This window comes from Scyliorhinus torazame, chromosome 29 (genome assembly GCF_047496885.1).
Source record: "Scyliorhinus torazame isolate Kashiwa2021f chromosome 29, sScyTor2.1, whole genome shotgun sequence".
NCBI classification, from domain to species: Eukaryota; Metazoa; Chordata; class Chondrichthyes; order Carcharhiniformes; family Scyliorhinidae; genus Scyliorhinus; species Scyliorhinus torazame.
Window position 1 is genome coordinate 15,173,578 of NC_092735.1, and position 26,732 is coordinate 15,200,309.

At 54.0% G+C, this 26,732-nt stretch overlaps 1 protein-coding gene across 2 annotated transcripts in view; it reads left to right on the forward strand.

Annotated features, from left to right (window-relative positions):
* Window positions 1–24,906, forward strand: part of LOC140403734 (extracellular serine/threonine protein kinase FAM20C-like) — a 32,963-nt gene extending 8,057 nt beyond the window's left edge. Inside the window, exons 2-10 of one of the 2 annotated variants that reach the window (XM_072491894.1) lie at window positions 1,444–1,616; window positions 7,833–7,911; window positions 10,291–10,383; window positions 13,451–13,566; window positions 19,525–19,705; window positions 20,360–20,469; window positions 21,117–21,198; window positions 23,683–23,742; window positions 24,658–24,906. In XM_072491894.1, coding sequence (XP_072347995.1) covers window positions 1,444–1,616; window positions 7,833–7,911; window positions 10,291–10,383; window positions 13,451–13,566; window positions 19,525–19,705; window positions 20,360–20,469; window positions 21,117–21,198; window positions 23,683–23,742; window positions 24,658–24,898 — 1,135 coding nt within the window. In that variant the 3' untranslated portion in view covers window positions 24,899–24,906. Of the gene's footprint in view, window positions 1–1,443; window positions 1,617–7,832; window positions 7,912–10,290; window positions 10,384–13,450; window positions 13,567–19,524; window positions 19,706–20,359; window positions 20,470–21,116; window positions 21,199–23,354; window positions 23,663–23,682; window positions 23,743–24,657 lie in introns of those variants that run through there. The other variant, XM_072491895.1, reaches the window with a different exon arrangement.
* The last annotated feature ends 1,826 nt before the right edge of the window (window positions 24,907–26,732 follow it).

The window sequence follows — 26,732 nt, forward strand, 5'->3', positions numbered from 1 at the left end:
TCTTGAATATGTTCCTTTAATTCTTGCCTCTTTGAATATATCTCCAGCTCTGTGCCCATCTTTCCCAGAACTCCATGTTTGAACCTGTCCAACCAGGTTTCTGCCCCTGACACAGTACTTAATGAACTAGCTCTTATTAAAGTGTCAAACGACATCTTATGTGATAAAGGCAAACTATCCCTCCTCACCCATTCTCAACCTGTCTGTAACCTTTGACATGCTTGACCACATCTTCCTCCTCCAAAATCTCATCAGTGTTAGCCAGCTGGGCGGGGCTGTGCTCACCTGAGTCCATCCTTACCGATCAATTCATAGCCAGAGCATTGCTTGCAATGGCCACCCACTTCCACATCATTACCTCTGGCGGCCCCATGGCGCCTCCTTGCCTCCCTCCAGTTCCCCTAAGTGACATCATTGGCGAGCAGAGCATTAGGTTTCACATGTCCCCTGTCGACACCCTAGTTTAACTCAGCTTTCCCTCTCTTGACTCCTCCACTGTGGCTGCACTGTGAGACTATATCTCACTACCAGTACTGGATTAGCAGAGGATTACTGGTGCCATTGTTTCGTCACCCACTCCAAACTCCATTCTCCAGATACAAATTCCAGCCCTCTCCCTGGCAAAAGTCAGTGATTAAACCTGTTTGCAACCTCAGTTTCATATTTGACCCAAGATCAGTTTTCGACCACCTGGCTGAACCATCACTGAGATTGCCTATTTTGACCTCTGTAACATCGCCCAATTCTGCCCTGGATTCATCCCATCTATTGCTGAAACCCTCTTTCATTGTCACCTCCAGATCGACTATTCGGAAGGACTCCCACATACTCCATAAACCTGAGGTCATCCAAAACTCTACTAGCCCCATGTCTTAACACGTAGCAAGTTCCCGTTTCCCCCGTCATTTGCGTGCTCACTGACCTGCATCAACACCTGGTCAAAGAAACTCTCGATTTTAAAAATTCTCATGCTTGCTTTGAAATCCCTCCATGGCCTTTGCCTCTCTCCCTCTGGAATCTCCTCCAGATCTACGACCCTTTGGGATCTCTGTGCTCCTTTAATTCTTGCCTCTTTGAGCATCCCTGACTATAATCGCCCAGTCGGTGTCTGTTTCCTTCAGCTGCCTCAGCCTCAAGATCTGGAATTGCCATGGCATCTCGTCGCCTCTCTATCTTGCTTGTCTCCTTAAAGCTTACCGCTTTGACCAAGCGTATGGTCATCTGACCCAATACCTCCTTCTACATCTGAGTATTATATTTCATTCAATAATACTCCTGTGAAGCACCTTGGAAGCTTTATTACATAAATAAATATGTGGTTGCTGTGCAGAGTACTCTGATCTAATGTGTAATCTCTGGTACTCTACACTAATACTGTATAGTCCTCTGACACCAAGGCTCTGCACTGGTTGAAGTGTTTTTTTTCTCTCTCAACATTCCCAGGGTCAGTCACGAGCAGGAATATGTTCTTACCGTTGGCGATTCTCCTGTCGACAGTTATCCAAACTGGATGAAATTCTTCCTCGGAATAAATCGCTACGAGCTGTACTCGCGCAATAGCACCATCGTCGGGTCCCTGTTACGGGAACTCAGTACCGGCAAGTTTGTCCGTGTCGGTAAGGAGCTTTTTCTATTTCTTCACCTCTCATGCTGTCGTTCGGGTTCATGGTGACTCCAGAGCCTAAGAAATGGGAACGTTCAGCCCATCTAACCTGTTCTGCCAGTCAACAGGACCTTGTCCTTGACCTCACCAATCTGCTTCTCGCTGATGCATCTGTCCATGACAGTATTGGTGGGAGTGACTACCGCACGGCCAGTCCTGTCTTCACACTGAGCATACCCTCCATCGTGTTGTGTGGCGCTGCCACCGTGCTAAGCTGGATATTGCGATCCCAGACCCAGACCAGCCAACAACAGTGGCTCGGAGACTGGACAGAAATCGCAATATTTAATTTTAATTTTATAAGACTGTGAGGAAAGGATACTTCCCTCCAAGAGTGATTTCAGGAAGAAATAGGGATATGGTAGATTAACAAACTCTATTACTCATATAGTATCAAATATCTTTAACATCACACAAGAAAATAGCTTACAATTACCCCTTAGACAATGCAAATCAATACAGTGACACAATAACCCTTAACTGCTATCTTTACTTCCACTCAAACAACAAACCATCTCAGATCGCAATCCACTTTCAGCGATGTGTGTCGGGCCTGGGGTGTGTGTGTCAGGCCTGGGGTGTGTGTGTCAGGCCTGTGGGGCGTGTGTCGGGCCTGTGGGGCGTGTGTCGGGCCTGTGGGGCGTGTGTCGGGCCTGTGGGGCGTGTGTCGGGCCTGTGGGGCGTGTGTCGGGCCTGTGGGGCGTGTGTCGGGCCTGTGGGGCGTGTGTCGGGCCTGTGGGGCGTGTGTCGGGCCTGTGGGGCGTGTGTCGGGCCTGTGGGGCGTGTGTCGGGCCTGTGGGGCGTGTGTCGGGCCTGTGGGGCGTGTGTCGGGCCTGTGGGGCGTGTGTCGGGCCTGTGGGGCGTGTGTCGGGCCTGTGGGGCGTGTGTCGGGCCTGTGGGGCGTGTGTCGGGCCTGTGGGGCGTGTGTCGGGCCTGTGGGGCGTGTGTCGGGCCTGTGGGGCGTGTGTCGGGCCTGTGGGGCGTGTGTCGGGCCTGTGGGGCGTGTGTCGGGCCTGTGGGGCGTGTGTCGGGCCTGTAGGGCGTGTGTCGGGCCTGGGGGGGGAGGGTGTCGGGCCTGGGGGGGGGGAGGGTGTCGGGCCTGGGGGGGGGGAGTGTGTCGGGCCTGGGGGGGGGGGAGGGTGTCGGGCCTGGGGGGGGGGGGAGGGTGTCGGGCCTGGGGGGGGGAGGGTGTCGGGCCTGGGGGGGGGAGGGTGTCGGGCCTGGGGGGGGGAGGGTGTCGGGCCTGGGGGGGGAGGGTGTCGGGCCTGGGGGGGGGAGGGTGTCGGGCCTGGGGGGGGGGGGTCGGGCCTGGGGGGGGGGTGTCGGGCCTGGGGGGTGCGTGTCGTGTCGGGCCTGGGGGGTGCGTGTCGTGTCGGGCCTGGGGGGTGCGTGTCGTGTCGGGCCTGGGGGGTGCGTGTCGTGTCGGGCCTGGGGGGTGCGTGTCGTGTCGGGCCTGGGGGGTGCGTGTCGTGTCGGGCCTGGGGGGTGCGTGTCGTGTCGGGCCTGGGGGGTGCGTGTCGTGTCGGGCCTGGGGGGTGCGTGTCGTGTCGGGCCTGGGGGGTGCGTGTCGTGTCGGGCCTGGGGGGTGCGTGTCGTGTCGGGCCTGGGGGGTGCATGTCGTGTCGGGCCTAGGGGGTGCGTGTCGTGTCGGGCCTGGGGGGTGCGTGTCGGGCCTGGGTTTTAACCCTCTGCTCTTCCACATGAGTTCTCACTACATCAGGAATTGAACTTTTTAATTCCTCCAAGAGTATAATTTCTCTGAGAGCTTCATACGTTTGGTCTATTTTCAAAGCCCTTATCCACCTATCAAAATTACTCTGTTTGATCCTTTCAAACTCCATGTATGGAAGACACAAATGACATGCCAGTGACTGATAGAAATGAGGCTATGACAGGTGAGGATCTTGAGAGGATTGTTATCACTAAGGAGGTAGTGATGGGCAAGCTAATGGGGCTGAAGGTAGACAAGTCTCCTGGACCTGATGGAATGCATACCAGAGTGTTAAAAGAGATGGCTAGGGAAATTGCAAATGCAGTAGTGATAAATTACCAAAATTCACTAGTCTCTGGGGTGGTCCCGGCGGATTGGAAATTAGCAAACATGACACCACTGTTTAAAAAAGGAGGTAGGCAGAAAGCGGGTAATTATAGGCCAGTGAGCTTAACTTCGGTAGCAGGGAAGATGCTGGAATCTATCATCAAGGAAGAAATAGCGAGGCATCTGGATGGAAATTGTCCCATTGGGCAGACGCAGCATGGGTTCATAAAGGGCAGGTCGTGCCTAACTAATTTAGTGGACATTTTTGAGGACATTACCAGTGCGGTAGATAACAGGGAGCCAATGGATGTGGTGTATCTGGATTTCCAGAAAGCCTTTGACAAGGTGCCACACAAAAGGTTGCTGCATAAGATAAAGATGCAAGGCATTAAGGGTAAAGTAGTAGCATGGATAGAGGATTGGTTAATTAATAGAAAGCAAAGAGTGGGGATCAATGGGTGTTCCTCTGGTTGGCAATCAGTAGCTGGTGGTGTCCCTCAGGGATCAGTGTTGGGCCCACAATTGTTCACAATTTACATCGATGATTTGGAGTTGGGGACCAAGGGCAATGTGTCCAAGTTTGCAGACGACACTAAGATGAGTGGTAAAGCAAAAAGTGCAGAGGGTACTGGAAGTCTGCAGAGGGATTTGGATAGGTTAAGTAAATGGGCTAGGGTCTGGCAGATGGAATACAATGTTGACAAATGTGAGGTTATCCATTTTGGTAGGAATAACAGCAAAAGGGATTATTATTTAAATGATAAAATATTGAAACATGCTGCTGTGCAGAGAGACCTGGGTATGCTAGTGCATGATTCGCAAAAAGTTGGTTTACAGGTGATTAAGAAGGCAAATGGAATTTTGTCCTTCATTGCTAGAGGGATGGAGTTTAAGACTAGGGAGGTTATGCTGCAATTGTATAAGATGTTAGTGAGACCACACCTGGAGTATTGTGTTCAGTTTTGGTCTCCTTACTTGAGAAAAGACGTACTAGCGCTGGAGGGTGTGCAGAGGAGATTAGGTTAATCCCAGAGCTGAAGGGGTTGGATTACGAGGAGAGGTTGAGTAGACTGGGACTGTACTCATTGGAATTTAGAAGGATGAGGGGGGATCTTATAGAAACATATAAAATTATGAAGGGAATAAATAGGATAGATGCGGGCAGGTTGTTTCCACTGGTGGGTGAAAGCAGAACTCTGGGGCAGAGCCTGAAAATAAGGGGAAGTAGGTTTAGGACTGAGTTTAGGAGGACCTTCTTCACCCAAAGGGTTGTGAATCTATGGAATTCCTTGCCCAGTGAAGCAGTTGAGGCTCCTTCATTAAATGTTTTTAAGATAAAGATAGATAGTTTTTTGAAGAATAAAGGGATTAAGGGTGACGGTGTTCGGGCCGGAAAGTGGAGCTGAGTCCATAAAAGATCAGCCATGATCTCATTGAATGGTGGAGCAGGCTCGAGGGGCCAGATGGCCTACTCCTGCTTCTAGTTCTTATGTTTGACCAGGTTCTTTCCTTACATTTCTAAACCTTTGTCTGTAAGTTTCAGGCACTAGTTCATATGCACCTCAAGATGGATTTTTTCACCTCTTCATATGTCCCAGAACCTCCTCCGGTAGTGATGTAAACACTTCACTAGCCCTACCTACCAGCTTTGTTTGAATCAGTATTACCCACATGTTCTGTGGCCATTTCATTTGTTTAGTTACCTTCTCAAATGAAATGGAAAAGGCTTCTACCTCCTTCTCATCAAATCTTGACAATGCTTGGACGTATTTAAATAAATCCCCACCAAGCCTGCGACTATGACGCTCTTTCTCACTGTCCTTGTCACCATCATCCAACTGTATGTTTCCCTTTACGCCTGCCAATTTTAACTGACTGTCATGTTTCATGGCCATTTTCTGAAGTTCAAACTCTCTCTCTTTATCTTTTTACGGGGCTGGTTTAGCACAGGGCTAAAGAGCTAGCTTTTAAAGCAGACCAAGGCAGACCAGCAGCACGGTTCAATTCCTGCAATTGCTTCCCCGAACAGGTGCCGGAATGTGGCGACTAGGGGCTTTTCACAGTAACTTCATTTGAAGCCTACTTGTGACAAGCGATTTTCATTTCATTTCATTCTCATTTCATTTCCCTGATCTGTATCTCCCTTTCTCTTTCTTTTTCCTCTCTATCTCTTTCGTATTCAAGCTGCTTTAATTCTTTCTCATATTCCATTTGTTTAATTTGTAACTGAATTTTTGCCATTTCCAATGAGTCAAACTGTATCTCAGGCAACTTTAAATGCTTAACCACCGCCATATATACCTCATCTTTTGCCATTTTGTCAGGTAATGTTAACTGCAATGTTTTTGCCAAATCTAACAGTCTGCTTTTAGTCTCTGTCTGTAAGGTACTGCGTGTGACCGTCTCCACCCCAAAAAACTTCAGAGCCTCTGAAAGAGCTATTGTCCACAACACACTACGCACTTAATTTAGTGTACCACACCTGAAAAGCACCCACAATATGCTCACCCCTTACTGTCTTTAAGTTCACTAAGCCAATCCAATAGATAGAGTTTTATCCCCCTCGAGCCCTCAATTTGTTATGGGCCAGGGTTTAGAGAACCCCAAAGTATATCATGGAGTTCACCTGACCCACAACTTTTAATAGATTGTGGTATGGGGAGCCCACGGCCCACTCTACAGGTGTGGTACAGCAGAAATGGAAAAGTATTTTTAAAGCAAAATAATGTTTATTCTCTGAACTCAAATTAACCTTTTAAAACAAACAGTGAACATCTTAGCAACCATTCATTCAAATACAACCCCCACCGTACCAGCCTCCCCGAACAGGCGCCGGAATGTGGCGACTAGGGGCTTTTCACAGTAACTTCATTTGAAGCCTACTTGTGACAATAAGCGATTTTCATTTCATTTCCTTTCATTTCAAAGACTACAACACTAAGTAATCCTTTAAGCTTTCCTTTTAACATCCATAAGACTTAATAAAGAACTTTCAACTGAAGCACATCAGGTTAAAGTCACTACTGAGAGCAGTTATTAGTTTTAAATCACCAAAGGATCGATTTACATTCTTTAGATTACAGAAAGAGAGACTCATGCACCTTCTGGCTGTGACTGCAGCTATCCAGCTCTGAAAACGAAGCTAAAACACACCCTGCAGCAAACAGCCTAAAATGAAAGTAAAAAGCTGACAGCCCAGCTCCACCCACTCTCTGACATCACTGCTGTAATAAACACCCATTTCTTAAAGGTACTCTCACTACAGATATTTATATACACACCCATTTATAAACACCCATTTCTTAAAGGTAGACTCACATGACAACAGTTTGCAGGGAGGAGGGTAGTGTGGCGATAGAATGCGCTTCCTAGACAAGGGGACAGTGGTGAAAGGGAGGAGGTGAATTCTCCTTCATGAAACCCAGGAAGCTAGCATTTGAATGCTGAAGGTAATAGGGTAGGCAAGTGGAATGATTACTTTATTTTAAGGGGGCTGGAGTATAAAAGTAAAGAGGATTTGCTGCAAATGTACAGGGTAGAAGTGAGACCACATTGAGAACACTGGGTAGAGTTTTAGTCCCCTAAGGAAAGATATATTACCACAGGAGGCAGTGCAGAGGAGGTTCACTAGGATGATCCCGGGTATGGAGGGACTGCCCTATGAGGGAAGATTAAACAGGTTGGGTCTATACTTCTTGGAGTTCAGAAGAATGAGAGATGATAGGATTGAAACATACAAGATCCTTTGGTGGTTCGACAGGGTCAATGTTGGGAGGATGTTTCCACTCATGGGAGAGTGTACGACCAGAGGGGGAAAGTCGCAGAATAAGGGGGCGCTCATTTCAGATGGGTTTGAGGAAGAATTTCCTCCCTCAAAGAGTGGGGAATCTTTGGAATTCTTTACCCCCGGAAGCTGTGGAGTTGAATCCTCGAACATTTTCAAGGCCGAGATCGACAGGTTTTTAGGGGAATTAAGGATTATGGGGAGAAGGCAGTAAAGTGGATTCAGTGATTAGATCAGCTGTGATCTTATGAAATGGTGGAACAGGCTCGAAGGGCCTCTTTCTGTTCCCATTTCGTGTGGCCTTCTGGAATTAACAGGGCGGTAACTGTTGAATTTTCTTTTTCCAGTTCAGAAACTTGGTGGCACCCAGTTGAAGTTGACAATAACGTTGCAGGATTACGGGAAAGTCTTGTTCAAACCCATGAAGTAAGTCAGACTGAGAACCGGCCCATCATACTGAAGCTGGGAAGGCCCATTATACTGACCAGTATAAACACCAAACTGAAGCTGGAAATATTCTGATGCTATGTGACCAGCAAGGAGTGGCCATTGGTGGATTCTGGCAAGACACAGTCTTGACCACATCTCTCACCCACCATTCATCACCCAGACTAGGGTGTAAGTGAGAGTGCCAACCTGCCTGTGTAACCAGGATACCTCTCTACCCGACAATACAGAGTAACTGAGTTGGGCTCCCCCAGCGTCAGGTTCCTAACTCCCAACATGGAGCTGTGAGCCTGGAGAGAGGATTATCACCAGACTGAACTCAACCAATTAATCTTGTCTAGCTGTTCTCCCTCTCTCTCTGCTCTTCTCTCTCTCTCTCTGGCTCCCTCTGCTGTTCCCTTTCAATCTCTGCTGTCTGTTTCACTCTCTCTGACTGTGCTGTTTTCTTTCTCCCTCTTTCTCTCGGCCGTTCTCTCTCTCTGTGCTGTTCTCTCTCTCTCTCTTTACTGTTGTCTCTCACTTTCTCTCTGCTGTTGTCACTCTGCTGTTGTCACTCTCTCTGCTGTTGTCACTCTCTCTGCTGTTCACTCACTCTCTCTCTGCTGTTTGCTCTCTCTGCTCTTTGCTCTCTCTCTCTGCTCTTTACTCTCTCTCTCTGCTCTTTACTCTCTCTCTCTGCTCTTTACTCTCTCTCTCTGCACTTTACTCTCTCTCTCTGCTCTTTACTCTCTCTCTCTGCTCTTTACTCTCTCTCTCTGCTCTTTACTCTCTCTCTCTGCTCTTTACTCTCTCTCTCTGCTCTTTACTCTCTCTCTCTGCTCTTTACTCTCTCTCTCTGCTCTTTACTCTCTCTGCTCTTTACTCTCTCTCTCTGCTCTTTACTCTCTCTCTCTGCTCTTTACTCTCTCTCTGCTCTTTGCTCTCTCTCTCTGCTCTTTACTCTCTCTCTGCTCTTTACTCTCTCTCTCTGCTCTTTACTCTCTCTGCTCTTTGCTCTCTCTCTCTCTGCTCTTTACTCTCTCTCTCTGCTCTTTACTCTCTCTCTCTGCTCTTTACTCTCTCTCTCTGCTCTTTACTCTCTCTCTCTGCTCTTTACTCTCTCTCTCTGCTCTTTACTCTCTCTCTCTGCTCTTTACTCTCTCTCTCTGCTCTTTACTCTCTCTCTCTGCTCTTTACTCTCTCTCTCTGCTCTTTACTCTCTCTGCTCTTTACTTTCTCTCTCTGCTCTTTACTTTCTCTCTCTGCTCTTTACTCTCTCTCTCTGCTCTTTACTCTCTCTCTCTGCTCTTTACTCTCTCACTCTGCTCTTTACTCTCTCTCTCTGCTCTTTACTCTCTCTCTCTGCTCTTTACTCTCTCTCTCTGCTCTTTACTCTCTCTCTCTGCTCTTTACTCTCTCTGCTCTTTGCTCTCTCTCTCTCTCTGCTCTTTACTCTCTCTCTCTGCTCTTTACTCTCTCTCTCTGCTCTTTACTCTCTCTCTCTGCTCTTTACTCTCTCTCTCTGCTCTTTACTCTCTCTCTCTGCTCTTTACTCTCTCTAACTGCTCTTTACTCTCTCTCTCTGCTCTTTACTCTCTCTGCTCTTTGCTCTCTCTTTCTGCTCTTTACTCTCTCTCTCTGCTCTTTACTCTCTCTCTCTGCTCTTTACTCTCTCTCTCTGCTCTTTACTCTCTCTCTGCTCTTTACTCTCTCTCTCTGCTCTTTACTCTCTCTCTCTGCTCTTTACTCTCTCTGCTCTTTACTCTCTCCCTCTGCTCTTTACTCTCTCTCTCTGCTCTTTACTCTCTCTCTCTGCTCTTTACTCTCTCTGCTCTTTACTCTCTCTCTCTGCTCTTTACTCTCTCTCTCTGCTCTTTACTCTCTCTGCTCTTTACTCTCTCTCTCTGCTCTTTACTCTCTCTCTCTGCTCTTTACACTCTCTCTGCTCTTTACTCTCTCTCTCTGCTCTTTACTCTCTCTCTCTGCTCTTTACTTTCTCTCTCTGCTCTTTACTCTCTCTCTCTGCTCTTTACTCTCTCTCTCTGCTCTTTACTCTCTCTCTCTGCTCTTTACTCTCTCTCTCTGCTCTTTACTTACTCTCTCTGCTCTTTACTCTCTCTCTCTGCTCTTTACTCTCTCTCTCTGCTCTTTACTCTCTCTCTCTGCTCTTTAATCTCTCTCTCTGCTCCTTACTCTGTCTCCCTCTGCTTTTCTCTCTCTGGATCTCTGTGCTATTCTCTTTCTCTCTCTGTTGGTCTCTCTTTCTTTCTCTCTCTCTCTCTCTCTCTGTGCTGTTCTCTCTCTCTCTGGCTCTCTGTGTCTGCAGCTCTGGATTTCTGAGCCTGTCTTTCGTCAGTGAATTCTCTTTGATCCTTTCAGACAGACTCGGGACGAGGAAACATCTGTCGACCTTTTCTACTTTTCTGATTTTGAACGTCACAATGCAGAGATCGCTGCCTTTCACTTGGATCGGTGAGTGTTGGTCAGGTGCAGAGGGGGTATCCAATCGAAGGCTTTCTGAAAATCCAGATCATTCACCTGCGGGGCCAGAGGATCTCAGGCTGTGGAGGAGGTCAGGCTGTGGAATGGGCCAGAGGTTTAGGACACTGGGAGATGCCAGAGGGCAATGTCAACAGTTGTTTGTCAGACTGGCTGGAAGTACAGAGACTGTCACCTCGGTATTAGTGACACTGCTATTTTTTGATATATGTCCAAGACCTGGACTTGGGTCGACAACATAGGGCGAGATTTACCGGCTGTTAATGGCGGCAACACAGGTCTCCCGGCGACGAGGGCTGCTGTCAACAGGAACTGACAACGGCGGAACAGGAAGATCCCTTTGGCGCGCCGCCTCACCCTGAAAAACATGGGGCGGGGTGGTGGAGCCCACAATTGCAAAGTTTGCCAATGACATGAGACTCAGGGAAGTAGTAAACACGGAGGGAAATAGATAGAGACTTCAGGTGGTGAAATCGGAAGACGTGGCAGATGAAATTCAATGCAGAGAAATGTGAAGTGAAGAGCGAGGAGAGACAGTGGGCGCAATTTAACGGGGGGAAAAAAAGAGAGTCCCGTCTTGGGCAAGAATATCGGGGTGTTTCCCGGAGCCTGCAGCCGTGAAAATGACCGCGCTAACACACAGGACTTTGTTTTATGGTTGTGGCGGGGGGGGGGGGGGGGGGGGGACACGACTCTGTGGGGAACACATTACAACATAAAATAAAGAATGCGACATGAGAGAGAAAGGATATAATTGTAAAGGAGGTGCAGGAACAGAGGGACATGGGGATATTTGCACCAATTGTTGCAGGTGACAGGACAGCTTGTGAAGGCTGTTGCTAAAAAGCTTATCCTCTGAATCAATAAAAATAAGGCTGTTTTGTTAAACCTTTCGGCCTTGGCTTTCGGAAGGATTACAAAGCATTGAAGGGGGTGCAGGGAGATATACTAGGTTGGTGTATTGGGGTGCAGGTGGGGGAGGTTTAGGGATATTGGAGAGGTGAATAGAGGGTGGGGTATTGGGGTGGGTAGGGTATTGGGGTAGGTGGGGTATTGGGGTGGGCATTGGGGGCTGACTATTGGCATGGCCAGTGGGGGATAGGCTATTGGCAATGCCAGTGGGGGATGGGCAAATAGGAGTGGGCAGTGGGGATGGGCTATTGAGGGGGCAGTGGGGATGGGGATTGGAGTGGGCAGTGGGGATGGGCTATTGAGGGGGCAGTGGGGATGGGCTATTGAGGGGGCAGTGGGGATGGGCTATTGAGGGGGCAGTGGGGATGGGCTATTGAGGGGGCAGTGGGGATGGGGATTGGAGTGGGCAGTGGGGATGGGCTATTGAGGGGGCAGTGGGGATGGGCTATTGAGGGGGCAGTGGGGATGGGCTATTGAGGGGGCAGTGGGGATGGGCTATTGAGGGGGCAGTGGGGATGGGCTATTGGAGGGGGCAGTGGGGATGGGCTTTTGAGGGGGCAGTGGGGATGGGCTATTGGAGGGGGCAGTGGGGATGGGCTGTTGGAGGGGGCAGTGGGGATGGGCTATTGAGGGGGCAGTGGGGATGGGCTATTGGAGGGGGCAGTGGGGATGGGCTGTTGGAGGGGGCAGTGGGGATGGGCTATTGAGGGGGCAGTGGGGATGGGCTCTTGAGGGGGTAGTGGGGATGGGCTATTGGAGGGGGCGGTGGGGATGGGCTATTGAGGGGGCAGTGGGGATGGGCTATTGGAGGGGGCAGTGGGGATGGGCTATTGAGGGGGCAGTGGGGATGGGCTATTGAGGGGGCAGTGGGGATGGGCTATTGAGGGGGCAGTGGGGATGGGCTATTGAGGGGGTAGTGGGGATGGGCTATTGGAGGGGGCAGTGGGGATGGGCTATTGAGGGGGTAGTGGGGATGGGCTATTGAGGGGGTAGTGTGGATGGGCTATTGAGGGGGTAGTGGGGATGGGCTATTGAGGGGGTAGTGGGGCTGGGCTATTGAGGGGGTAGTGGGGATGGGCTATTGAGGGGGTAGTGGGGATGGGCTATTGGATGGGGCAGTGGGGATTGGCTATTGAGAGGGCAGTGGGGATGGGCTATTGAGGGGGTAGTGGGGATGGGCTATTGAGGGGGTAGTGGGGATGGGCTATTGAGGGGGTAGTGGGGATGGGCTATTGAGGGGGTAGTGGGGATGGGCTATTGAGGGGGTAGTGGGGATTGGCTATTGAGGGGGTAGTGGGGATGGGCTATTGAGGGGGTAGTGGGGATGGGCTATTGAGGGGGTAGTGGGGATGGGCTATTGAGGGGGTAGTGGGGATGGGCTATTGAGGGGGTAGTGGGGATGGGCTATTGAGGGGGTAGTGGGGATGGGCTATTGAGGGGGTAGTGTGGATGGGCTATTGAGGGGGTAGTGGGGATGGGCTATTGAGGGGGTAGTGGGGATAGGCTATTGAGGGGGTAGTGGGGCTGGGCTATTGAGGGGGTAGTGGGGATGGGATATTGGATGGGGCAGTGGGGATGGGCTATTGAGGGGGGAGTGGGGATAGGCTATTGAGGGGGTAGTGGGGATGGGATATTGGATGGGGCAGTGGGGATGGGATATTGGATGGGGCAGTGGGGATGGGCTATTGGATGGGGCAGTGGGGATGGGCTATTGAGAGGGCAGTGGGGATGGGCTATTGAGGGGGTAGTGGTGATGGGCTATTGAGGGGGTAGTGGGGATGGGCTATTGAGGGGGTAGTGGGGATGGGCTATTGAGGGGGTAGTGGGGATGGGCTATTGAGGGGGTAGTGGGAATGGGCTATTGAGGGGGTAGTGGGGATGGGATATTGGATGGGGCAGTGGGGATGGGCTATTGAGAGGGCAGTGTGGATGGGGATTGGAGGGGGCAGTGGGGATGGGCTATTGAGGGGGCAGTGGGGATGGGCTATTGGAGGGGGCAGTGTGGATGGGGATTGGAGGGGGCAGTGTGGATGGGCTATTGGAGGGGGCCGTAGTGGATGGGGATTGGGGTGGCTGGCGAGGGATGGGCTATTGAGGCGGATTAATCCCCAATGTTTGTGTTTTGAAGAATTTTAGGTTTCCGACGAATTCCTCCAGTGTCTGGTCGCAAGGTGGACCTGGTGACGGAGGTTAGAGACCGGACGAGTGATGGGCACCTGGAGAAGACATTCTTCATCTCCCCAGGTAACAAGGCAGAGGAGAGAGAGAACAGGACAGGAGACAGGGAGGGAGAGAGGAGACACTGGGTGTGGGGGAGAGGGGGGGAGGGGGGTGCAGAGGGAGCCCAGAGGGAGCCAGGGATGCAAACCTGGGAGGAGAGTCATTAGATAGGAGCTGGATGAGGGGTGAATCACTGGGAGGGGAGTAGAGACACTGGGAGGGGGGTAGAGACACTGGGAGGGGGGTAGAGACACTGGGAGGGGGGTAGAGACACTGGGAGAGGAGGGGGTAGAGACACTGGGAGGAGGGGTAGAGACACTGGGAGCGGAGGGGGGTAGACACACTGGGAGGGGGTGTAGAGACACTGGGAGGGGAGGGGGGTAGAGTCACTGGGCGGGGCGGTAGAGACACTGGGAGGGGAGGGGCGTAGAGACACTGGGAGGGGAGAGGGGTAGAGACACTGGGAGGGGATAGAGACACTGGGAGGGGATAGAGACACTGGGAGGGGAGGGAGTAGAGACACTGGGAGGGGAGGGGGTAGAGACACGGAGGGGGGTAGAGACACTGGGAGGGGGGGTAGAGACGCTGGGAGGGGGTAGAGACACTGGGAGGGGGGTAGAGAATCTGGGAGGAGGGGTAGAGACACTGGGAGGAGGGGTAGAGACACTGGGAGGAGGGGTAGAGACACTGGGAGGAGGGGTAGAGACACTGGGAGGGGAGGGGGGTAGAGACACTGGGAGGGGGGTAGAGACACTGGGAGGGGGGTAGAGACACTGGGCGGGGGGGTAGAGACACTGGGAGTGGAGGGGGTAGAGACACTGGGAGGGGGTAGAGACACTGGGAGGGGGATAGAGACACTGGGAGGGGGATAGAGACACTGGGAGGGGGGTAGAGACACTGGGAGGGGGGTAGAGACACTGGGAGGGGGGTAGAGACACTGGGAGGGGGGTAGAGACACTGGGAGGGAGGTAGAGACACTGGGAGGGGGGTACAGACACTGGGAGGGGAGGGAGTAGAGACACTGGGAGGGGAGGGGGTAGAGACACGGAGGGGGGTAGAGACACTGGGAGGGGGGTAGAGACGCTGGGAGGGGGTAGAGACACTGGGAGGGGGGTAGAGAATCTGGGAGGAGGGGTAGAGACACTGGGAGGAGGGGTAGAGACACTGGGAGGAGGGGTAGAGACACTGGGAGGGGAGGGGGGTAGAGACACTGGTAGGGGGGTAGAGACACTGGTAGGGGGGTAGAGAGACTGGGAGGGGGGTAGAGACACTGGGAGGGGGGTAGAGACACTGGGAGGGGGGTAGAGACACTGGGCGGGAGGGTAGAGACACTGGGAGTGGAGGGGGGTAGAGACACTGGGAGGGGGGTAGAGACACTGGGAGGGGGGTAGAGACACTGGGAGGAGGGTAGAGACACTGGGAGGGGTAGAGACACTGGGAGGAGGGGTAGAGACACTGGGAGGAGGGGTAGAGACACTGGGAGGGGAGGGGGTAGAGACACTGGGAGGGGGGTAGAGACACTGGGAGGGGGGTAGAGACACTGGGCGGGGGGGTAGAGACACTGGGAGTGGAGGGGGGTAGAGACACTGGGAGGGGGGGTAGAGACACTGGGAGGGGGGTAGAGACACTGGGAGGGGGGTAGAGACACTGGGAGGGGGGTAGAGACACTGGGAGGGGGGTAGAGACACTGGGAGGGGGGTAGAGACACTGGGAGGCGTGTAGAGACACTGGGAGGCGTGTAGAGACACTGGGAGGGGGTAGCGACACTGGGAGGGGGGTAGAGACACTGGGAGGAGGGGTAGAGACACTGGGAGGGGAGGGGGGTAGAGACACTGGTAGGGGGGTAGAGACACTGGTAGGGGGGTAGAGAGACTGGGAGGGGGGTAGAGACACTGGGAGGGGGGTAGAGACACTGGGAGGGGGGTAGAGACACTGGGCGGGAGGGTAGAGACACTGGGAGTGGAGGGGGGTAGAGACACTGGGAGGGGGGTAGAGACACTGGGAGGGGAGGGGCGTAGAGACAGTGGGAGGGGAGGGTGTAGAGACACTGGGAGGGGAGGGGGTAGAGACTCAGGGAGGGGATAGAGACACTGGGAGGAGAGGGAGTAGAGACACTGGGAGTGGAGGGGGGTAGAGACACTGGGAGGGGGGTAGAGACACTGGGAGGGGGGTAGAGACACTGGGAGGGGGGTAGAGACACTGGGAGGGGGGTAGAGACACTGGGAGGGGGGTAGAGACACTGGGAGGGGTGTAGAGACACTGGGAGGGGGTAGCGACACTGGGAGGGGGGGTAGAGACACTGGGCGGGGGGGTAGAGACACTGGGAGTGGAGGGGCGTAGAGACACTGGGAGGGGGGTAGAGACACTGGGAGGGGTGTAGAGACACTGGGAGGGGGGTAGAGACACTGGGAGGGGTGTAGAGACACTGGGAGGGGTGTAGAGACACTGGGAGGGGGGTAGAGACACGGGGCGGGGGGTAGAGACACTGGGAGGGGAGGGGCGTAGAGACAGTGGGAGGGGAGGGTGTAGAGACACTGGGAGGGGAGGGGGTAGAGACTCAGGGAGGGGATAGAGACACTGGGAGGGGAGGGAGTAGAGACACTGGGAGGGGAGGGGGTAGAGACCCGGGGAGGGGATAGAGAGACTGGGAGGGGGGTAGAGACACTGGGAGGGGAGGGGGTAGAGACACTGGGAGAGGAGGGGATTGAGACACTGGGAGGGGAGGGGGGTAGAGACACTGGGAGGGGGGGGGTAGAGACACTGGGCGGGGGGTTAGAGACACTGGGAGGGGAGGGGGGTAGAGACACTGGGAGGGGGGGGATAGAGACACTGGGAGGGGAGGGGGGTAGAGACACTGGGCGGGGGGTTAGAGACACTGGGAGGGGGGTAGAGACACTGGGAGGGGAGGGGGTAGAGACACTGGGAGGGAGGTAGAGACACTGGGAGGGGGGTAGAGACACTGGGAGGTGGGTAGAGACACTGGGAGGTGGGTAGAGACACTGGGAGGTGAGGGGATAGAGACACTGGGAGAGGAGGGGGTAGAGACTCTGGGAGGGGAGGGGAGTAGAGACATTGGGAGGGGGGTAGAGACACTGGGAGGGGAGGGGAGTAGAGACATTGGGAGGGGGGTAGAGACACTGGGAGGGGAGGGGAGTAGAGACATTGGGTGGGGGGTAGAGACACTGGGAGGGGAGGGGGGTAGAGACATTGGGTGGGGGGTAAAGACACTGGGAGGGGAGGGGGGTAGAGACACTGGGAGGGGGTAGAGACACTGGGAGGGGAGGGGGGTAGAGACACTGGGAGGGGGGTACAGACACTGGGAGGGGAGGGGAGTAGAGACACTGGGAGGGGAAGGGGGTAGAGACACTGGGAGGGGGGTAGAGACACTGGGAGGGGGGTAGAGACACTGGGAGGTGAGGGGGTAGAGACACTGGGGATAGAGACATTGGGAGAGGAGGGGGTAGAGACTCTGGGAGGGGAGGGGAGTAGAGACATTGGGAGGGGGTAGAGACACTGGGAGGGGAGGGGAGTAGAGACATTGGGAGGGGGGTAGAGACACTGGGAGGGGAGGGGAGTAGAGACATTGGGAGGGGGGTAGAGACACTGGGAGGGGAGGGGAGTAGAGACACTGGGAGAGGAGGGGGTTGAGACACTGGGAGGGGAGGGGGGTGGAGACACTGGGCGGGGGGGTAGAGACACTGGGAGGGGGGTAGAGACACTGGGACGGGAGGGGAGTAGAGACACTGGGAGGGGGGTAGAGACACTCGGAGGGGGGTAGAGACACTGGGAGGGGGGTAGAGACACTGGGAGGGGGGTAGAGACACTGGGAGGGGGGTAGAGACACTGGGAGGGGGGTAGAGACACTGGGAGGGGGGTAGAGACACTGGGAGGGGGGTAGAGACACTGGGAGGCGTGTAGAGACACTGGGAGGCGTGTAGAGACACTGGGAGGGGGTAGCGACACTGGGAGGGGGGTAGAGACACTGGGCGGGGGGGGTAGAGACACTGGGAGTGGAGGGGGGTAGAGACACTGGGAGGGGGGTAGAGACACTGGGAGGGGTGTAGAGACACTGGGAGGGTGGTAGAGACACGGGGCGGGGGGTAGAGACACTGGGAGGGGAGGGGCGTAGAGACAGTGGGAGGGGAGGGGCGTAGAGACACTGGGAGGGGAGGGGGTAGAGACTCAGGGAGGGGATAGAGACACTGGGAGGAGAGGGAGTAGAGACACTGGGAGTGGAGGGGGGTAGAGACACTGGGAGGGGGGTAGAGACACTGGGAGGGGGGTAGAGACACTGGGAGGGGGGTAGAGACACTGGGAGGGGGGTAGAGACACTGGGAGGGGTGTAGAGACACTGGGAGGGGGTAGCGACACTGGGAGGGGGGGTAGAGACACTGGGCGGGGGGGTAGAGACACTGGGAGTGGAGGGGCGTAGAGACACTGGGAGGGGGGTAGAGACACTGGGAGGGGTGTAGAGACACTGGGAGGGGGGTAGAGACACTGGGAGGGGGGTAGAGACACTGGGAGGGGTGTAGAGACACTGGGAGGGGTGTAGAGACACTGGGAGGGGGGTAGAGACACGGGGCGGGGGGTAGAGACACTGGGAGGGGAGGGGCGTAGAGACAGTGGGAGGGGAGGGTGTAGAGACACTGGGAGGGGAGGGGGTAGAGACTCAGGGAGGGGATAGAGACACTGGGAGGGGAGGGAGTAGAGACACTGGGAGGGGAGGGGGTAGAGACCCGGGGAGGGGATAGAGAGACTGGGAGGGGGGTAGAGACACTGGGAGGGGAGGGGGTAGAGACACTGGGAGAGGAGGGGATTGAGACACTGGGAGGGGAGGGGGGTAGAGACACTGGGAGGGGGGGGTAGAGACACTGGGCGGGGGGTTAGAGACACTGGGAGGGGAGGGGGGTAGAGACACTGGGAGGGGGGGGATAGAGACACTGGGAGGGGAGGGGGGTAGAGACACTGGGCGGGGGGTTAGAGACACTGGGAGGGGGGTAGAGACACTGGGAGGGGAGGGGGTAGAGACACTGGGAGGGAGGTAGAGACACTGGGAGGGGGGTAGAGACACTGGGAGGTGGGTAGAGACACTGGGAGGTGGGTAGAGACACTGGGAGGTGAGGGGATAGAGACACTGGGAGAGGAGGGGGTAGAGACTATGGGAGGGGAGGGGAGTAGAGACATTGGGAGGGGGGTAGAGACACTGGGAGGGGAGGGGAGTAGAGACATTGGGAGGGGGGTAGAGACACTGGGAGGGGAGGGGAGTAGAGACATTGGGTGGGGGGTAGAGACACTGGGAGGGGAGGGGGGTAGAGACATTGGGTGGGGGGTAAAGACACTGGGAGGGGAGGGGGGTAGAGACACTGGGAGGGGGTAGAGACACTGGGAGGGGAGGGGGGTAGAGACACTGGGAGGGGGGTACAGACACTGGGAGGGGAGGGGAGTAGAGACACTGGGAGGGGAAGGGGGTAGAGACACTGGGAGGGGGGTAGAGACACTGGGAGGGGGGTAGAGACACTGGGAGGTGAGGGGGTAGAGACACTGGGGATAGAGACATTGGGAGAGGAGGGGGTAGAGACTCTGGGAGGGGAGGGGAGTAGAGACATTGGGAGGGGGTAGAGACACTGGGAGGGGAGGGGAGTAGAGACATTGGGAGGGGGGTAGAGACACTGGGAGGGGAGGGGAGTAGAGACATTGGGAGGGGGGTAGAGACACTGGGAGGGGAGGGGAGTAGAGACACTGGGAGAGGAGGGGGTTGAGACACTGGGAGGGGAGGGGGGTGGAGACACTGGGCGGGGGGGTAGAGACACTGGGAGGGGGGTAGAGACACTGGGACGGGAGGGGAGTAGAGACACTGGGAGGGGGGTAGAGACACTCGGAGGGGAGGGGGTAGAGACACTGGGAGGGGAGGGGGTGGAGACACTGGGAGGGGATAGAGACCTGCTGAGGATTTTGACATGAACAATTGTCTTTCTCTCTCAGCGAACAATGTTTGTTTCTATGGCGACTGCTCCTATTACTGTGACATGGAGCATCCGCTGTGTGGAAAACCTCATTTACTGGAGGGATCCATGGCCGCCTATTTGCCTGATGTTAACCTGGCCAAGAGACTGTCCTGGAGGAACCCCTGGAGGCGCTCATACCACAAAACCAAGAAAGCCAAGTGAGTGCAACCCCTGTACCTCAAACAGCCCGTCTGACACTCCGGCCTGTCCGGGTACACGGAGGGAGAATTCAGAATGTCCAATTCACCTAACCAGCACGTCTTTCGGGACTTGTGGGAGGAAACCGGAGCACCCGGAGGAAACCCACGCACTCACGGGGAGAACATGCAGACTCCGCACAGACAGCGACCCAAGCCGGGAATCGAACCTGGGACCCTGGAGCTGTGACGCAACAGTGCTAACCACTGTGCTACCGTGCTGCCCCAAAACCAGCCTACTGTACCCCAGAACATCAGCACTCCCGGTATCCCCAAACGCAAACACTTGTAGCGCCTCTCCCTTCCACACCTCTCCGCCTCCTCCCTCTGTCCTCACACCTCTGCCCCGTCCATCCTTCCCTCCCTCCACCCTTCCCTCCCTCCACTGCTCCTCCCCTTCCTCTCTGCCTTCTATCCCTCTCTACACAACCCTCCCCTGCCCTCCTCCACCTCTCCCTCCCTCAACCACCTCTCCCTTCCTCTACCTCCCCACTTCTCCCTACTCCTCTCCCCACCCCTCTCCCTCCCCGCAAGCCCCTTCCTCTCCTCTGGGTCACCTTCCCTGCTCCCTCACCCAAGCTGCCTTCTTGTCACTTCTCACTCTCTCTATTTCAGGTGGGAGGTGGACCCCGATTACTGTGATCAAATTAAGAAAACTCCGCCTTACAAGCACGGGAGCCGGCTGCTCGATGTCATAGACATGACCATCCTGGACTTCCTGATGGGTGAGAGCACATCTGCGTGTGTGTGGGTTGAGGAGGCGAGTCTGACTGGGGGTGGGGGGGGGGGTGGGGTGGGGGGGGGTGGGGGGGGACGTGTGGGTGTTGGGCGGGGAACGAGTCTGCGGTGGGCGGTGGCTGGTGTTTGGGTTGAGTGGGGGCATGTCTGTGTGTGTGGGTGGGGACATGTCTGAGTGGGGGAGTTGTGTGTGTATGTGGGGGCGAGTGTGTCGCTGCCATTGTCTTCAGTCCTGGACACAAACTCTGCCAACCCCATCCATGTCCCTCGCAGAGTCTGGGATTAAACCAGACTCCCCACCCTCACCCCGCACCGTCCTCCCAGTATCCAGCGTAGTGACCCCCTCCCCCAACATCTAGTAGCCAGTGACACTCTCAACATCCAGTAGCCAGTGACCCCTCCCCCAACATCCGGTAGTCAGTGACCCCTCCCCCAACATCCGGTTGCCTGGCTGCTGAGCGCAGTAGTAAGAGCTTCTGCCCTGTTGTTGCCCTTTAAAAGCTGCTGAGGCTCCAATCCCCCCCCCCCCCCCCCCATCTTGCCTTCCCCTGCGCGTTTATTGAAAAGTTGCCTCTCAGGCCCTCCATTCCCAAACTGGATTAACTCGTCTCCGCTCTCTGTGTCCTTTCTGCAGGGAACATGGACCGACATCATTATGAAACATTTCAGAAATTTGGGAATAAAAGCTTTATCCTTCACTTAGACAATGGACGCGGGTGAGTGACTGGAGCAAACACGAAGTATTGCCTGGATCAGACATACTGACATAGGACTCGATAATAAAACACAAAACACATTATTAAAACGCAAGACCCGGTAATAAAACACAGGGCACATTATTAACACACAGGACTCGGTAATAAAACACAGGCACATTATTAAAACGCAGGACTCGGTAATAAAACGCAGGACTCGGTAATAAAACGCAGGACTCGGTAATAAAACGCAGGTCTCGATAATGAAACGCAGGGCTCGATAATGAAATGCAGGGCTTGGCAATGAAATGCATGACTCGTTAATGAAAAGCAGGGGTCGCTAATGAAACGCAGGGCTCGGTAATAAAACACAGGGTTTGGTAATGAATCACAGGGCTCACTAATGAAACACAGAGCTTGGTAATAAAACACAGGATGCGGTAATAAAACGCAGGACTCGGTAATGAAATGCAGGACTCGGTAATGAAACGCAGGACTTGTTAATGAAACGCAGGGCTCGGTAATGAAACTCAGGACTCGGTAATGAAACACAGGACTCGGTAATGAAACGCAGAGCTCAGTAATGAATCACAGGACTTGGTAATGAATCACAGGACTTGGTAATGAATCACAGAGCTCGGTAATGAATCACAGAGCTCGGTAATGAAACACAGGAATTGGTAATGAAACACAGGACTCGGTGTGGCGCACAAAGACTCCGTGAGACAAATAGAGTGAAGTCGATGAGGCTTTATTAAGCATGTCTGTTCCCCAGCAGCCCGATAGTAAACTGGCCTGCGGGGGAAGGCACCGGCTTCTTATACTTCGCCTTCAGGGCGGAGTATGAGGTCAACGGCCAACCAGGACCCGGGATCTGTCAGCCAATGACATTAGGGCTTCCAGTCCCACATGACCCCCAATACATACTACCACACTCGGTAATGAAACACAGGACTCGGTAATGAATCACAGAAGGTAAAGTTGGTGGGCAAGACCACAGGGAGGTGGTAACGGGTCAAGTAAAGAAACAAAAGTTGGGTCTAGAGGAGATGCGAACGGCAGAATGAGAAATAGCTGCTGCCCGAGAGCAAAAACAAGAGGAAATGTGAGCAAAAGCGAAACCTGCAAAGGGAAGGAAATAAAACGGGAGCAGAGATTATGGTGTGAAATAGCTGAACTCAATGTTGAGTTCAGAAGACTAAAGTGCCAAATGGAAAGATGGAAAGGTGATGTTCCTCAAGCATGCGCTGACCTTCATTGGAACAGTGCAGACCGAGGACAGAGAGATCAGCATGAGAGCAAGGTGAAGAATTAAAATAGCTGCAACTGGACTCTTCCTTGACTTCCCTGTCTCCATGGGAATAGTCTATCAGTCCACATTCACTATAAGCTCACTGACTCCCATAGCTGCAGTGACTACACTTCCTCGCACCCCATTCCCACAACTCCGCTCTCCCAGTGTCTCCGTCTCCATCGCCTCTGTTCTGATGATGCAACTTTCCACAGCATCACTTCTGATGCGTCTTCCTTTTTCCATACCTAGGCCCCCTCACATGTGTCCAATCTCCTCCTCCCCTCCACTGACAGCATTCCGAAAGAACTTCCCCTCTGGTCCTCTCCGAAATCATCCCCAACACTCCCTCCCTTTCCCATGATGCCTTTCCAGGCAAATGTAGAAGATGCAGAATCTGCTAATTTTTCTCACACTCCAAAGCCCCAAACATTCCTTCCCAATAGAAACACGGATTCATTGACAACACATAACACTCAGCAGGCCTGATAAAATCCGTGGAGAGAGAAAGAATTAACATTTCAGGTCAATGACTTCATCAGAACAGATCTGACCTGCTAAACGTTTCCAGTATTCTCTGCTTTTATTTCAGATTTCCGGCACCTTCAGTGTTTTTCTGTTGAATTAATGGTTTACATTTGCGTCTTTCAATCTCGCTCACTGTATTCCCTTTTCACCATGTGGTCTCGTCCTTGGCAGATTGGGTGACCGCTTTGCGAAACACCTCCATTCAGTCTGCATACATCACTACCGGTTGCCTGCCATTTTAATTCACCGACTCTCGCGCTGATCTCTCTGTCCTCGGTCTGCAATGTTGAGATGAAACTTTGCGTAAGCTTGAGGAACATCACTCCATCTTGTGATTTGGCATTTTATTGTCTTCCAGATTCGACGTCGAGTCCAACGGTTTCAGAACTTAAACTTTGGTACTGAAGCCACAGCTTTGGGTAATAAAAAGACGGGGAGCACTAACAAAGACAAGAGTTTGATAAAACCGCGAGGACCCGGTGATGAAGGGACAGGATTCCTGCTCCAGCCCATTCTTCCAATCTCCTTGCTTTCAGCATTTTGAATGTTCCCCCAAGTGGCCCTTCAGCCGGGAAGGAATTTCTGGTTTTCTGTTTCTATTGCTGCAGTTGAAGGTGTGACCTGTGCAGGGAGGTGCGAGTACCTGGGTGCAAGTGTTCAATCAGCTTCTTGCCTTATTTTTCAAGGTTCGGGAGACACTCTCAGGATGAGCCTTCGATCCTGGTCCCTCTCCAGCAATGCTGCAGGTAAGGCCAACTTCCAACCCCGTCCATTACACACGCCCAATAACAACCGAGGTCGCCAACCCTCCAGGATTGTCCTGGAGTCTCCAGGAATCAAAGGTCAATCTCACAGGATGTGTGACCCTGGAGAGAAATCATCGGGACATTATAGAAGGTTTTTTGTTGTCATTTTCTTTGAATATTTCTCTTCACCAGATATCAAACCATTGAAATAGGTCAAAAATGCTGGCGGGCTGATAGTCGTCTGTTATCCAATAGGGTAATGAATCTTTTTGCTTTCTAATTGGCGGAGGAGGTTCGTGAGTCACAAGGACAGATGTGTTGGCCGACTATTGGCTGGAACGCGGGGGCGAATCATGTGATGGAACCTCCAGGAATACATTGAATCGCAGTTGGCAACCCTGGTTACAACAGGCCCATCGAGGAGGACCTGCTGAGGGCTCTGCATTCCACTGATGAGACACCAGAACCTAACTCAGAATAAGCCTGCCCTGTCACTCTCCACGCCATAGTTCCTGCACCAGCGACTCCAAAGAGAGAGTCCCTTCAGCCCGCCGATTCTCCCCCTCACCAATCAGGCTCCAAATTAACAAATTTCTCCCCTCCGCCACACCCTCTTATTTCATTTCTTTCCTTCCTGTTTGTGAATTGTCACTTCCTGTCACTGGCGTTTGTCCTCCCACAGTCCAGGCCCTTTGACCTCCCACAGTTCATGCCCTTTGACCTCCCACAGTCCAGGCCCTTTGACCTCCCACAGTTCATGCCCTGTGACTCCAGAGAGTCTGTGCCCTTTGACCTATTCTACAGCCTGAAACCCAGGGCCAAAAGGTGGAGATAGAGATTGTTGTTGAGCTGTTTCTCGTGTTTTTATTTTGTTTTGATGCCTCCCTGAATATGATGTTTGTTGTTGCTGTACAGAATACGGAGAGGGACCTTTCTCCGCCTGCAACTTCTGTCCACCGAGAGCTACAGGCTGAGTGACGCGATGAGAGAATCGCTGCAGAGTGACGGGCTCGCCCCCATCCTGAGTGAGCCTCACCTCATCGCTCTTAACCGCAGGCTCCTTGCCATCCTGGAAACCGCTAAAGACTGTATCAATCGACACGGCGAGCGCAAAGTGCTGCAGGATGATCTGGGAGCTTGGCCTGCCGGGCACTAACAAGGTGGGGGGGGGGGAGTGCCCTTGGGGGGGCGGTCACGGGGGGAGGGGAGGAAGGGGGCTTTGCGTGACTGCCATTGTGTGGACGATTGTGAGCTCTGAGACACACGGGATCAGGATGAACATTTGAATTAGCCGCGTCCTCCTCACTGATGACTGCCCTCCTCCAGTTTGGTGTCAGCTGTAAATTTAGAAATTGTGTTCTTGATTCCAAAGTCCTGGCGCTGCTCCTTGTCAACACCCCCCACCCCCCCCCCCGCTACTCTAACAAACAAACAAAAAACACAATTGGGAGCAGGAGTAGAATCTATCTAGCCCGAGCACGGTGGCGCAGTGGTTAGTACTGCTGCTTCACGCCGCTGAACACCCGGGTTCGATCCCGGCTCTGGGTCACTCACTGTCCGTGTGGAGTTTGCACATCCTCCCCGTGTCTGCGTGGGTTTCGCCCCCACAACCCAAAGCTGTGCAGGGTAGGTGGATTGGCCACGCTAAACTGCCCCTGAATTGGAAAAAATGAATTGGGTACTCTTCCGTAAAAAAAAATCTAGCTCACCCTGCCTTAAAATATTCAATGGTTCTGCTTCCACTGCCTTTGAGAAAGAAAGTCCCAGAGACCTACGACCCTCAGAGGAAATTCTCCTCATCTGTGTCTTAATTTTTAAACTGTGACCCCTTGCTCTAGATCCTCCCACAAGAGGAAACATCCTCTGCACATCCCTGTCAACAACCCTCAGGATGGGAAAGGGTTCAATCAAGTTGCCTCTTACTCTTCTGAACTTCGGTGGATAGAAACCTCACCTCTCCAACCTTTCCTCAGAAGACTATTCGCCATTTCTGGTATTAGTCGAGTGAACCTTCTCTGAATGGCTTCCGACGCATTTCTATCTTTCCTTAAATAGGAATACCGGCATTGTGCACAACACTGGTCCTTGTGGATGTGGGCCTGGCTCCTCCGCCCGGGACACTAAGTGCTTCCTCCAGAGGAGAACCGGGTCTGGGAGATGTGAGTCTCTCTCCTTAACCATTGTGGAGAGCCCGCCGGATTCCATCGGAACCGTGCCACCATTCTGGGCGACCCGATCCTGAGGTCCGGCTGCTCGCAACCCCCCCCCCCCCCCCCCGGCAGCAACGCTAGTTCTGCCCCCCCCCCCGGCAACAATGCTAGTCCTGCCCCCCCCTCTCCTCCCCCCCCCCCCCCCCCCCCCGGCAACAATGCTAGTCCTGCCCCCCCCCCCCCCAGCTGACAAGAAGGCGCAACCCCCCCCCCCCCACCATGGGAATAAAGTAAAGGTTCAACCTTCCCCCCCGCACCCCCCAACAACGGTAATCCTGCCCAGCACGGGGAGGTTGGTGAAGGGGGGCCCGTGGGGGGCGGAGGTCGAGTCACCCTCACGCGTGTGTGCTGTGAGGGGGCTGACCAGTTATTCCCGTGGTGGGAGCGAGGATGCCCCTACCCGTCAGCCGTGGGGGGAGGAGCAGGATTAGCATTCTGGGGGTGAGGCGGGGGCCTTCCATTAGACTTTGAGGGAGGGGAGGGCGCCTCAGTTATGCACCGACCCCCTTGCCCCGCCTTCGGGTCCACCGCATCAGGGCCAAATTTGGGCAAACTCGTACCAAGGCCCGCCAGTGAGGGGGGTGTGGGGGGGGGGGGGGGGATGAATCGGGCGACCAGCCTGTTAATTGAAATGGCTGCAAATCGGTGCGGGGGTGGGTAGCGCGCTGAGGATACTGGCGGTGGAGGGGGGGGTGGGGTTTGTGGAGGGCGCCCCATTATCTGCCCAAACGGGAATTCCCGTTCGCAGCCTTGGGCACTGGAGAATCTACCCGTGGTCTT